The sequence below is a fragment of the Asterias rubens genome, chromosome 17, assembly GCF_902459465.1.
Source record: "Asterias rubens chromosome 17, eAstRub1.3, whole genome shotgun sequence".
In the NCBI taxonomy this organism is placed as follows: Eukaryota; Metazoa; Echinodermata; class Asteroidea; order Forcipulatida; family Asteriidae; genus Asterias; species Asterias rubens.
In genome coordinates, this window is record NC_047078.1 from 1,119,119 (window position 1) to 1,133,579 (window position 14,461).

General features: G+C 38.3%; 1 protein-coding gene across 1 annotated transcript; it reads right to left on the reverse strand.

Annotated features, from left to right (window-relative positions):
• Positions 1 to 280: 280 nt before the first annotated feature.
• On the reverse strand, positions 281 to 12,832 carry LOC117301463 (electron transfer flavoprotein subunit beta-like). Its single transcript, XM_033785473.1, has 7 exons — positions 12,726 to 12,832; positions 9,406 to 9,564; positions 7,465 to 7,623; positions 6,904 to 7,011; positions 6,010 to 6,123; positions 5,210 to 5,393; positions 281 to 1,482 (listed from the first exon to the last, which is right to left on the reverse strand). Exons 1-6 carry the CDS (start codon positions 12,777 to 12,779, stop codon positions 5,223 to 5,225), a joined length of 765 nt encoding a protein of 254 aa, XP_033641364.1. The 5' UTR covers positions 12,780 to 12,832; the 3' UTR covers positions 281 to 1,482; positions 5,210 to 5,222.
• Between the last annotated feature and the right edge of the window lie 1,629 nt (positions 12,833 to 14,461).

Here is a 14,461-nt window from a genome sequence, read left to right on the forward strand (position 1 = left end):
ACGGCAGAAGTGTTTTTAGTTTTTCAAAACCTTTAGGTTGGGGCCTGATTTTTTAATCGATAATTACGAAAAACTCAGAAGTGTAAACATATCAAAGTTACATTAAAATGGTCAACAAGTGCATTATAAACAAGTCTAAATACCATTTCCGTTAAAAACCTTCCGCTCAGGTAGCTGTTTAACATGTTTTGCCAACATTTGGCCGTCCATGACAACCAGCGTAGGGTGAATTACTTTTAAAATATTTTGACAAAATGTAACAAATATTCTCCACAACATATTTCCTTTTAAACAATGTCAACGCTTGTTTATTGGTGCCAGCGAGTTCTGAACAAATTCAATGATGAGCTATGTGAACAAGTTTGGAACAAAATATTTTTTTTAAAATAATGGAAACAATTAAATATGTCATCAATTCAAAGTAGAACTGTAAATTTCCAATAACAATTATTGTAAAGTTTTAAAGTGTATTTTCTACAATTAAATTAGACTGACCAATAAAGTGATTTTCGCACGTCTTCTTTATTTAAATTACAAGTTATGTGCATTGTTTAATAATCCACTTCAAAATATCTGATAAAATAAATTCAAAATCACTTTTAAAAAATCGGAGTTCAAGTCAGAACACAAAAAGGGAAACTGTTTGTGTGATGCTAGAATTCACCAGGTCAATCCAGCGCTCTCATGAAATCTGCACATGTTTAAAATTACGAAAACAAGGAAAGTTACCAGGGATGTCTGCTGCCACCTAGTGTCCCAAAGTTGACAATTGAATTGTTTAGGGACAAGATATAGGCCCTTTTCGAATTCACGGCTTTGGCTCTAGCTTTGCTCAGGCTAGCTTGGCCCCATAGTTGTTTTGAAAATTGGTTTCAGACATGAGGAAGGGGCCTGAAGCCGAAGCTGTGGTTTCGAAAAGGGCCATAGACTCTCAAAAGGTACAACTTTTTCAATGTTTCCGACTGGGAGATTTTTGGACAATGGTGGCAGCAGACATCCAAGGTTTTAAGCAAGGTTTTGGTAAGCGGGTGTTCAAATATGCTAGAATTTGGTGTCCAAATTGTTCACTTGCAAATAATGATGAGATAATGACACAAAAAAACAGGGTGTCAATTTTATTTTTAAATGTGTCCAAAAGACACCCCTCTGGCTAACACTATGGCAGACATGCAAGGTAACTTGAAATTGTTTACGTAGTTCTGAACATGCGCACATTTCCAAGACCAATAGATTTAAGTCTGCTGCCACCAAGAGACCATATCACTCCCCTATTGTCATAGAAACCATTCTGAGGTAATTTGATATACCAAGCAAGAGACAAGTTGCCATTTGTTTCACGGCAAAAACTGCCACCTATTGAAACTCTGCCTGCCAGTGTCCCCATTTGTAGGATTGTGAAAAGGGTTGGATGGCCTCTGATCAATCTGTGATGAATACGGCATGCCCTCTTTCTCTGATCGTCCACGTATGGGTCGTCGATGTCTAGAGAGGAAAAGAAATTAAATAAGATTCTTGAAAACATTTCTTCAACCCTCTCAACTCCTTTAGAGTATGTAGCAGCAGCAGCCACATTGGTGCACAGGTTGCTAATCATTCACATCAAGTAGGGTGTCGTGGCCGAGCGGACAAGCACAGAACTCGAGCTCTGATGCTTCTGTTCAGCAGAGTTTGGGTTTGAATCCCGGTCATGACACTTGTGTCCCTGAGCAAGACACTTAACCATCATTGCTTCTCTCCACCCAGGGGTAAATGGGTACCTGTGAGGGCAGAGATGGTTCTTGTGATTGGTTTAGCCGAGTAGGGCATATTAATGTTGCACAGGCTGCATACTCCCCACCAGGGAGTTGAGATGGTTTAAGAAATGAATTAAGGCCCAGTGACCAGGGGTAATAATGTTGAAAGCGCTTTGAGACGCCCTTCGTAAAAACTGGCTGTTATTATTATCAACAATCTGTAGCCTCGCAGGTACCACTTACTCCTAGGGTCGGCTCAGGACTATGTAGCCTCACAGGTACCACTTACTCCTAGGGTCGGCTCAGGACTATGTAGCCTCGCAGGTACCACTTACTCCTAGGGTCGGCTCAGGACTATGTAGCCTCGCAGGTACCACTTACTCCTAGGGTCGGCTCAGGACTATGTAGCCTCGCAGGTACCACTTACTCCTAGGGTCGGCTCAGGACTATAAAGTCATTAGTTCAATTCGTAAAGCTTTCATAACATTGGTTTTGTACATTTTGCAGCTCCCGATATAAATGAAGTCTATTGATCAAGAGTGGTGTTCGAAGTATTTGCTTGGCAAAAAGAAACATTCTTTGTATAAAATATTATAGTAAAACATTCATTTGTTGATTTTTATTTTTAAATGTAAATTTTATTGTTTTTTGGGGCACTTTTTGTGACACAGAACACAATGTCCACAGATTTACATTAAACTTACACCGTTTGAAGATAATGATAGTAGACAGCTTACCTCAAAGGATTTGGGTACCTTTTCAAAATGTCCATATATTTACATTAAACTTACACCATTAAACCATACATCTCCATCGGTGATGCTCGGATAGCTCCCTCACTAAAAGCTCGGAACTTGGGGGTTATTTTTGATTCATCGATGACACTTCAGCCACACATCAACAATATTGTTCGTTTATCATCATATCACATCAGGAATATAGGTAAGATTCGCAAGTACTTGGATAAAAGTGCCACTGAAAAGGTCATTCATGCATTTGTTACTTCTCGTCTTGACAACGGCAATGCTCTTCTATACAGTCTACCTAACAACCAGATTTCCCGACTTCAACGGCTCCAAAATACTGCTGCCCGCATTGTGACACTGTCTAGAAAATCCTGTTCTATCACCCCCATTCTGAAACAACTACACTGGCTCCCTATCTCTCAACGAATCATCTTCAAGCTGATGCTCATTGTCCACAAAGCTCTAAATGGCAAGGCTCCCCACTATATTTCTGAACTGCTTCAAGTTTACACTCCATCAAGGAATCTTCGATCAAGTTCCATGCTTCTCCTCATTGAACCCAAGTCTCGACACTCATGGGGTGACAGGTCTTTTTCTTCAGCCGCGCCACGCATCTGGAACTCTCTACCACTTAATCTTCGATCTTGTGTTTGTACCGCAAAATTCAAGTCTCTTCTCAAAACTTATCTTATGTCACAGGTTTTCAATGACTAATTTTGTTGTGTCTGTTTTTCTTTGTGTTTTGTTTTTGTTTTTGTTTTGGTTTTACTGCGCCTTGAACACCCAGCAGGGTGGATATGTGCGCATTACAAGTCTTATTATTATTATTATTATTATTACAGTTTGAAGATAATGATAGTAGAAAGCTTCCCTGAAAATATTACGTGCTGAGGTGCTGTAGTTTTTGAGAAATGAGTAAAACAATGTCATGAAAATAATTTTTGTCTCTGTGATCATGAGACAAAAATTGTTTTAGCATCTAAAAACGTATTTTCATGACATTGTTTTACTCATTTCTCAAAAACTACAACACCTCAGCAACTAATATTTGAAGGTACGCTTTCTACTATCATTATCTTCAAAAGGTTTAAGTTTGATGCAAATCTGTGGACATTGTGTTTTGTGTTACAAAAAGTACCCAAATCCTTTAAAACATTAGTTGCCGAGGTGCTGTACTCATTGAGAAATGAGTAAAACAATAACATGAAAATACAGCACCACAGCAAATAATATTTTTAGGGAAGCTTTCTACCATCATTATCTTCAAATGTCAAACTGTGTAAGTTGAGTGTAAATTTGTGGACATTGTGTTTTTTGAACTACAGAAAGTACCCAAACCATTAAGTGACCTTTTTATCATTACAGATGTGAAATTGCAGTTAGTGACCTTATCACCGAGCCAACAAATGATAGTAAGCAAGGCACAACACGCTACAAAAATCCAAAGACGTTTAAGGCAGTGGACAGTGACACTATTGGTAAATACTCAAGATATTTAATAGAACAAAAACCTTACTTGGTAATGAGTAATGGGGAGAGGTTGATAGTATAAAACATTGTGAGAAACGGCTCCCTCTGAAGTGCCATAGTTTTCGAGAAAGAAGTAATTTTCCATGAATTTGATTTCGAGACCTCAGATTTAGAACTTGAGGTCTCGAAATCAACCATCTAAACGCACACAACTTCTTGTGACAAGGGTGTTTTTTCTTTCATTATTATCTCGCAAGTTCGATGACCGATTGAGCTCAAATTTTCACAGGTTTGTTATTTTATGTATATGTTGAGATACACCAACTGTGAAGGCTAGTCTTTGACAATTACCAATAGTGTCCACTGCCTTTAAATATAACCACAAGCAAGGCACAAGGGTCATGACTAGGATTCGAATCCCCAGTCTGCTACTGACAACACAAGAGCTTGGGTTCGGTGAACTAGAACACTTGACCACAACATGCCACAAAACTCCTTGATCAAACGCCTTGACCAAAGACTTTTTTACCCCCAGGGGATACTAACAGTTTATTTTCAACATTTCACACAATCACACATTAAATCATTATAACCTCCCACCTCTAGTATACTTTGGTTTATGTCTTTTTACTTAGTTTTTAGTTTAGGTAACTAATTTTTTAAATATGTTTTGCTCCTGGTGGTTTTATTTAGAATTAATTTGTATCTCTCATGTGGTTTTCAAACTGCCGTTTCTATATTTAGTGTTGCTGTTTATTTAGTGGTAATGTAAGCTCCTTCAGGCCTGGCACTTAAAGCGCCATATAAATTCTCTTTTATTATTATTATTAGTATACAATTAGTCGAGAAAAGTGAAAATTTATCACAACTTAAAGCAATCGCACAACATTGGTAAACAGTATTGTTCAAAGGCCCACACTTCGTGTATCACAACTTGTATATAAAACAACAAACCTGTGAAAATTTAGGCTCAATCTGTCATCAGTCGAGAGAAAATAACGGGAAAACCCACCCTTGTTTCCGCACGTTTCGCCGTGTCATGACATGTGTTTAAAATAAATCCATTAATCTCGATACTGCGAATTGATAGTTGTTTTAATGTTTTCTCAAAAAGTAAAGCATTTCATGGAATAATATTTCAAGAGAAGTCTTTCACCATTACCTTCTGTAAACCCTGTAAGTTGATTGTAAATCTGGCAACTTTAAGTTGTTGTGTCCAATGGCTTTAATGCGTCTGCGCATGCTCAGGAAAATACTCACCATTCTACAAGCTTTACACAACACCGGCTTCTTTCAACTTCCCTATAAGATCTTCAACTGTCTCAACCTTCACACCTGCGTCCCTCACTGGGGGATCTTCAACTTTGATAGTTTCAATCTTGGGCGTTATATCAACGCCAAAGTCTGCTGGTGTCTTCTTAGCTATTGGTTTCTTTTTTGCTTTCTGTAACAAGAGTATTCAAATGTTTTGAACAAATTTTTCTTAAAGGGTATATGTACTTTTTCCTAACAAAAACAAATGTCCACAGATTTACATTAAACTTACACAGTTTGAAGATTATGATATTAGAAAGCTTCCCTTGAAATTGTACTTACTGAGGTGCTGCAGTTTTTGAGAAATGAGTAAAAGTAATAATTTTCATCTCAGTTTTAGCATATAAAAACGTATTAACCAGTTATGCTATGGTTTTGGTATAATATCATAACTGGTTAAGGGGATTTTACATGCTGAAATAGTTTTGGTCTCATGAGACCAAAATTATTTTGTGACTTGTTTTACTCATTTCTCAAAAACTACACAACCTTAGTCATGGGCTAGTTAGTAATAATTGAAGGGAAGCTTTCCACTATCATTATCTTCAAACCCTGTAAGTTTATTGTAAATATGTGAACATTTTGAAAAAGTATCCGAATCCTTTAAGCAATCATAATAATTTATCAAAAACAGCACTTAATATAAAATACAAGATGGTATGCATATTTGCTCAAATTATAAATGATGAAAAAAAAATGTCTAAATCCCTAATCAAAATGATGTGATTAGTGTTAGTAATTCTCACCATAATATTTGGTAGCGTTGCATATCTTGGTTCGTTGAGTCTTAAATCAGCGGTAACTACAGCTGGCATCTTAATTCTTATCGTCTCTAAGCCGCCGTCAACTTCACGAACAACCTTTATTATTATAAAACAAAGTAAAAGACGGGTGATTATCGAGTAACAAATTTTTATCAGTGTCCATCTGGAAGCTCTACGACTAAACCTCTAAAGAAATATATCCGGCTAAGTTCAAGTCTGATGCTTCAATCTTGAAACGGCCAGGGCACCGAGGCGTTTTCTTTTCCTTAACGGCCAGGGCACCGAGGCGTTTTCTTTTCCTTAATGGCCAGGGCACCGAGGCGTTTTCTTTTCCTTAACGGCCAGGGCACCGAGGCGTTTTCTTTTCCTTAACGGCCAGGGCACCGAGGCGTTTTCTTTTCCTTAACGGCCAGGGCACCGAGGCGTTTTCTTTTCCTTAACGGCCAGGGCACCGAGGCGTTTTCTTTTCCTTAACGTGACAAATTTCTAACAGTTTTCATCTGAAAGTGCAAGAATAAACCTCCAGAGAAAAGTTACTGGCCAAGATCAGGTCTGATGCTTCGATCTTGACATGGCAAAGGCAGCAAGGCGGTTTGTTTTTCTAGGTAAAGGGTATCTCAATGAGTAAATTGTGAATTTCAATTTGAACAATTCATGGGGCACCAAGGCAATGACCAGGGAGTAATGGAGGCAATTGCCCTTGTTGCCAGTATTGTTTTTTTTTCTTTCATTTTTCTGTTAACCTCCTTCCCTTCCTGTTTCCCCTTCAGCAAGCCTACATGTATTTAACTGTGTAGAGAAATCCCACCTGATGTTGACAAATTATGAGAGGTTACAGTAACTTTTTTTCAAGGGATACTTCTAGAATCTGCCTACCACAAGATGTCCGTCGTCTAAGGTGATTTCTGAGGCGAATGTTCCTTGTGCCCAGTCCAGGTGGGCTGCAGTCATCTGACCCGTCTGATTACAATCATCATCAATTGCCTACGGACAAAATTCAAATATCAACATTACTTTAAAATTGAAACGTTTCAATAAAAATTTCCAATTTCCACATCGAGGTGCTATGGTTGATAAATAAAATGGTTTATTAAAATACTGTCCTCGCAGCACAAAGGCTGAATTACTACAACTTAACATTAAAAAACATTACAAGTATACATTAAATAAGGAGAAAATAGCGATCTAAGTCTCTGCAGTTTGTTAACAAATGCAACCCCAAGCACTGTGAACTTCTCCCATGTTTTCTCAACACCCATTTTCAAACAAGGCGAATAAACGGCGGGTAAAACCATGGGCGGTACTTATCCGCTGGTTGTCCTGGACTAATTTTGATAAGGTCTCTTAGTACAAGCAAATATTACACAATCCACTATCGATCACTGAGGCGTTGCGACACGACTATCTGGGACATAATTAAGTCTGAACAGTTCTCACCTGTTTTCCAAGGATAAGGAGGTCCACTTGCTCGTCCTGTGCTATTTTAGCCAGAATCTTAGAAACATGAAAAGGAAGGACATTTTGGAATTCAGCATCCGGGATTTCAACGTGGATTCCTCTGTCAACTCCCATGGCTAGAGCTGTACGGAGCGTCTCCTGAAATAATTAATAATAATATTAATAATAGTACTGGGCTCTTTTACTCCTGTGCGAAATCTCGGATCTTCCAACATGTATGCATGCTACAGGTTACTACGAGTAGCAAGTCATGGGGCAATAGGTAATTTTCCCTTGATGGACCCACACTCTGGAATGACTTGCCTCTTCAAATCCGCAAAATTTCTAATCTCAATACTTTCAAGGTTAAGTTAAAAACCACATTGTTTAATCTCACGTGTAATTGGTCTATTTGTCTTATTTTCCTTGCCGTGTGTGGTTCCCCCTCCTGTGCGCCTCGAGCACCTCATTTTGGTAGATTTTGGCGCCCTATAATAAATAGTCTTTATTATTATTATTGTAATAGTGTTTCATCACACCCCTAAGGACATAAAGGCCGAGTTATAGTCGGTCGCGCGATGGAAATCTGGACATGCAATCCAAAAAGACACATTTTTTAGAACTCAGCGATGACTATAAACTGTGTTTTTTAGAATCGCGTGTCAAGATGTCCATCGCGCTTCAAGATGTCAATCTCGCGATGGACTATTTTATTTTAACAGGATAAGCAGAGCAAGAGCTTGAATTATAAGACCAATTTATGTAGCACCTTCTAATATTACTATTATTAATTTATATTGTTTATTCGGTCGGCCATTTCATAAAGTACAGTAACAATACTTGCAAACAAAAGTTTAGCTACAGGAAAAATAAATAAATGTTTTACAGAACTACCTGTAGGCCTACCTAGGCTAAACAGAAACTAAAACACTGGTCCTGAATGAAGATGACTGGCAGAAGGCTAGGATACAAGGAACATGTGAAGAATAGATGAGAGATTAGGGTAGATTGGGTAAGGATAGGAAATGGGGTAGGAGAGGGAATAATAATAATAATCACAATAATAAAACCACATTTATTGTGCGCATTTCACCATAAAACATGAAAACATGTAAAATGTTCAAAAGCACATTACAACAATCTACAAAAGCATAAAAATCAGCACAATCGAGAAAAACAGCAAAGAGTAAACAAATAACAACAATATAGACCCTAACGCATAAAATAACAAGTTAGCCAAAAACTTGTTAAATAGAAAAGTACATAATGTGAACGTTTTCAATACGTGGATTACTGGCCCAATGCTTAAACAACTGGATTCCGGCCAGAGTGGTCAAGTGGGTATTTCAAATTATGGCTGGACTCTTTTGGTGGGGAGCTGAGTTGCCAAATGCTAAAGACTAACTGGACTCTCGCCAATGGGTATTTAAAATTGTAAAAATAAGCCTCAGCCAATCCAGTGACAGTCCTGTATGCTTCGATTTTGAAAAGGCAAGGGCAACACGGCATTTTCTTTATGGTAAAGGACACCCTATGAGGAAATTGAAAATTTCTACTGTGGCATTTCAAGGGCACCAAGGCAATGAATGAACAAGAGGCAATCGCCTTCGTTGCCTTCGTGAAGTATCAGGCATGCTTTGCTTGTTTGTTTGAATGATCTTCCCATCAAGGGAACTCGGCAAACCTACAAGGTATATAAAATTTCTCTCATACAAACATTGGTTTAACGTCTATAATTGCACAAATCAAGAAATTGTGATTCAGTAACTAGATGACAATATTTATTCTAGTCATTGTGAAATCAGAGGTTAGCTGGGTGATTTGAACCCACAACCTTGTGATTGCAAGTCCTGCAGTCTAATCACCTGGCCGCAGTGAGCCCTGAATCTAACACAAGACTTTCCTACCCAAAATTAGAAGCGAATGAGCTCTTATTCTTACTTGACATTTCGGAGGTCCGCAGCTGATCGCGATGATTTCCTTCGCTATCTTCTTCTCCTTTAATCGGACGGCTTCTTCCACAGCGATCTCATCGAATGGATTCATGCTGTGCTTGACGCCATCTGTGACGACGCCCAGCTTGTCCGGCCGCACCCGAATCTGTAGGTGAGACCATTCAATGTCAACCAGTCACATAAAAGTACACAAACCAAGGAATAAAGCAAACAAGAAAAAGGGTATTTTACCCCTGATCGACTTTGATGTAGTGTGCCCTCAATCTATATTTATGAAAAAATGTTGATTTTGTTATAAAATAGTTTTTACCCCTGTTCACTTCATGTCTAAAATACATGATGAAATAAAGCCTTGTATTGAAGCTATTGATGGAGACTCCATAGTAATTTGAAAGCTCTTTCAGAAAAAGAAGAATCTACAATGTACAACAATCAATTCTCTAAAAGACGAGCAGAGTATACTGTCCTGTATACGTCGAGACCCATCCGGGTCTTTTCGGAGCCAACACTCACCCTCAGAGATTTACACATGGTTGTACCCGCAAGTTTACTATTTATTTATTATTATTATTATTATTATTATTATTATTATTTATTCGGCATAAAAACACATAAAAAATACAAACATTTTTTTCAATTCAATTCAATATTGGTTTATTTTCATATAAAATTACAAGACCAAATAAAAAGTCATAGACTACTGGCATTTGGTTAACAATAAAATTACATCAAAAATAAATGCACAAAATCAAAACAAAACAACAGCCAGGGACATAAGCCTGGAAGTAAAAGAGAAAATAAATAAAAAATATATAAACAAATTTAAATTGATAAATAAGTAAATAAAACGATATAAAAATAACAAGAAACAATTTAAAAGAGAGTTTAAAACAAAATTGTTGAAAACATGGCAAAGGGAGCAGATCAGTTACTGCGAGGTCCGCAGAGATGGCTTCAGAGGGAATTAATCCAGTTATTTAAGGAATTTAAAACCACGCCAATGCGAGCATGCGGGAGGAGGGTTACGATATCCGTCGCAACCAGTCTTGAGTAAATTACTAATTTATTTCATAATTAACTCATAATACACCTATCAATTGTTAGACGCACTACAGGACCCCCGGGAGCATGCGTCACTATCCATATGTGAGTCAGATTTGCGTGTCCAAAGACCCACCCTGAGTCAAAAAATTGACACACTTGGACAGATTTGGACAGTCCTCCGAGTGATTTTTTGAATTACCAATCGTGGAAAACGACGCACCACGGACGTACATAACCGACGCACATAAAATCTCTTGTAAACGACGTAGGCGCAGTGAATACCAAATAATTCAACCTTATACCTACCAGTTTCGGGGTTTTGCAAGTGCATGCACGAGTTAAGGTGTTCGAGGTTGTACTGCTTGATTTTCGAGACGAGCGGTTCCCAGCGCACTACATTGTAGCTATTAAAACGCACAGAAAACAGAGGGGCCCGAATACCCACAATTCAAAGCACAGCGCCCAAGTATGTACATGATGGTGCGCAATCTTCAAATTGCGCAAACTGGTGCTCGATACACAATTGGAACTGCCTATTCTGCATAGCGCAAGTTATAAATTGCGCACAAAATTGTTGCGCAAATTTGTTGATTGCGCTCGACAGATGAGCGACAGCGGATGCATGTTTTACTGCAAAATAAACGATCGCAATCACGATCGCGGCCACATTAAATCTAGCATTATCAACAGATGAGTTTTGTCGTAAGAGAGACCTCACAGATTGTGGCATTGAAAGGTTGGAATGTCTGCAAATACCAACATCATAGGTAGGCGGGGAGGAGTAGGTGGCTTCATTATTTGATTCTCCACCAAGAATATACAAAATACATTGAAATGGACATCGACGGAACATGACGTACCTAAACGCACCTCTTAACGATTTTTTGACTGACCACTATTGGATTTTGACGTACCCACCGTCACTTTTTTGAGAGTCATGACGCAGACTTGACGCACCCTCCCTGGGGGTCCTACAACGCGTCTTACAATTGATCATGATAGGTGTATAATATATCCTGGTGTCATGTGTTTTCAGTAGGATAACAGGAAAATTGTTCACAATCAAAAACTGTTTTTTTTTTTTTCAAATCATCTATCCAATTTTTTAACATCAACACTTACACTTCATGGTGTGTTGAAATTTTTAAAGTTTTGGTTTTACGTTGCGAGAGACAGTCCGCCATTAACAGTGCTTATGCATGCACGACATTGGAGCAACGTCATATGTTTTCACACCTTTCATTGGTTGGTATTTTATTGAACATTCCGAAGCTAGTATGTCGTGCAAATTAAATCAAATTACTACTTAACAAATTTAATTACATTTTTGTCCCACGGCATTATGGCTACTATATTAGAATCGAGAGATTTCATAAGGCATGGTAGTAAAACACCCCACCCCCCTTAAAACACACACACTTCATAACAATCCGTTTTTCCCCATTTTAGACCAGTAATGTTTGTTTTCAGGAGATAGGAAACCAATCTATGATATATTCTCTTTAATATAGACGTAATATTTTTTACGTTTATCGGAATTTATTACAGTATGCAGCTAATCAACAAATTTTGTTGTTGTCATTTTCACTTCAAATATTTAAATTTTTTCCTCATATTGGCACACCATAGAATCCCAAATAGTAACCACCTCACGTGATCCATCTAGTGACTAAAGCAGAATGAAACTCAATCTAGCAGATTGTAATTTTGTTTTGAACTTTCGAGGTTGGATGATGATTCTTTGACTCATTTGAATGTTGGCATAATAATGCACTAGTGATTTGTACCAAAAATCAATCATTTTATAAATATTTAAGCATAACCAACGTCAGGAAACTTTATTCTCAGCATGATTAAGCCTGATAAAAATACAGACCGTGAGTAAACTGCATAGCTTCTGCAACCGGTGCAGCTTGCACAATCTCGCGGTAAACGGTAATCGAAGTTGGGGGTTCGAAACATATGAGGGTCGATATCGTATGACGGATAAGTTATAACAACAAACATGCGGATGATACAAAAGTTTACAGAAAGTAAACTAAAACAAGGTAATTTCATAAATAGACTGAGGGCGCCCTACCACACTGCCGATCAGCTGCTGAGAATTATTACACAACTTTCATGTCGCAAATCAATTCATGAAGACAAGATTGACTGATTTAATGTGATTCCCCCAATAAAATCCATCAAAATTTATCTATTCCCGTTAAGACCTATTGTCAGTTCTCATATATTCTAAATTAAAAGCTGAATAAAAGTTACCTTGACGGCATAATCTATCACTCTTTTCACACCGACCAGCACACGAAGAGACATTTTGAGGCGTTCAAGTTGCAGGCAACGCACAGAGGGCAAAGGTCACTTTTTTATACACGAAATCGTACGTGTAGCAACAGACGACTGTTGCATGTCTGGAACTAAAATGCCCAAATCAAATCGCGCAAGATGCTAAGACAATATAATTATTTTAAAGATTTCTTAAGACAATCATGGAAGGGCAATACATAGCAGTATAGTGGGATAACTTTCCGTATGGCGCCACCACTTTTTCACTCATTTTTACAAAAAGGGATATATCAATCAGGTAAATTAGATACTATAATTAGTATTTTATTTCGAATGAAAAAGTGGTGGCGCCATACGGAAACTTTTCCTTCCTAGGACAGATTTTTGAATGTCGCCCTCACGCGTTTGAAACAAGAAATCGACGACTATTTTATGAAAGATAGCGATTTTATTGTGAACGGTCGTTGGTACAGTCGCTCCTACTCAGGCTTCGCGGGGCCCGTGCCCGTCTGCAGTTGGTTAGAAAGGTCACCGAAGGGCCAATCTTTGATAAGCGATCTACTATGCTTTAGCGCGTGGAGTCTGGAGGGGGTGCGTGTGTGTGTGTGTATCGTCGGCCTGCATGCTGCATGCAGTACAAATAATTCTATTAGACTTGCTAGCTATACCAGCGCACAATGACAGTGAAGATAAATTCTAATGGACGTTTTTTTAGGACTATTTTTAACTTTCTTTTTCATGGAGATAGAATGATATTATCAACGCACACCATGACCATGTTGATCGTCAAACTACAGGGGTCCTGTACCGAGATAAATGTGGAACTTGCATATAATGTCCATATAAACAGATATTTTTTTCCCTTTCCCTACAATGTCACAGGCGGCAATTTACAGGCAACCAGCTCGCATCTGCAATTTTCCATAAGGAAACTCATTCACATTCCTAGCCTGTTTTAATTCACAAAGGACATTATTTCTAGTATTACATTTTCCAAACAAAAACAAATAATCGACAATTTATTACCAAAGTCTCCTCTCTCGGCCGTCCTCCGAGACGACACTCCTCCATTTCAATCTTGTTTCTCAAAATTTCTAAATTTATATATTTTATTTTGTAATTTTAATTTGCCTCTGTAGGGTCTAAATATATCAGTAAAAATTGTTAAAATGTACGCCTACTCTTTTTGTCACGCACCATCAATTATCTGACAATTTATGTTGCACCCTGGACCATGGTCACACTATGTACGTGCGTTTACATTAATTGTGAAATAAACCAAAGTCCCAGCAGAGTGGTGGCCCGTTGATTTCTTCCTCTATGGTTGAACCGTATGGAACGCCAAAGAGGCATTTAATCATCGGTGATGGTCTTTTGCAACTGGTGATCAAATTTTGTCATCGGTGGTGGTCCTATGCGATCGGTGATCAACTTTAGCGAGCGCTGATAAAACACGATCGGTGGTCCATTTTAGCGATCGGTCATGCATATTCACGAAAGCCACCAACTGCCAAGTCTTGGTTCTACGACAACATTCGGACTCAAGTAAACAAGCTGTATAACACTAGCCACAGCACCCTCTGTTGTATTATTCATTTCTAGATAATACATTGTACATTGGTTTGTGTATGCGAAAACATCTCTTGAAACAAAGGCCATCACTTGCCCTGTAACCACCCCCCCCCCCCCCAACCTCTCTGCCTCAATCAATA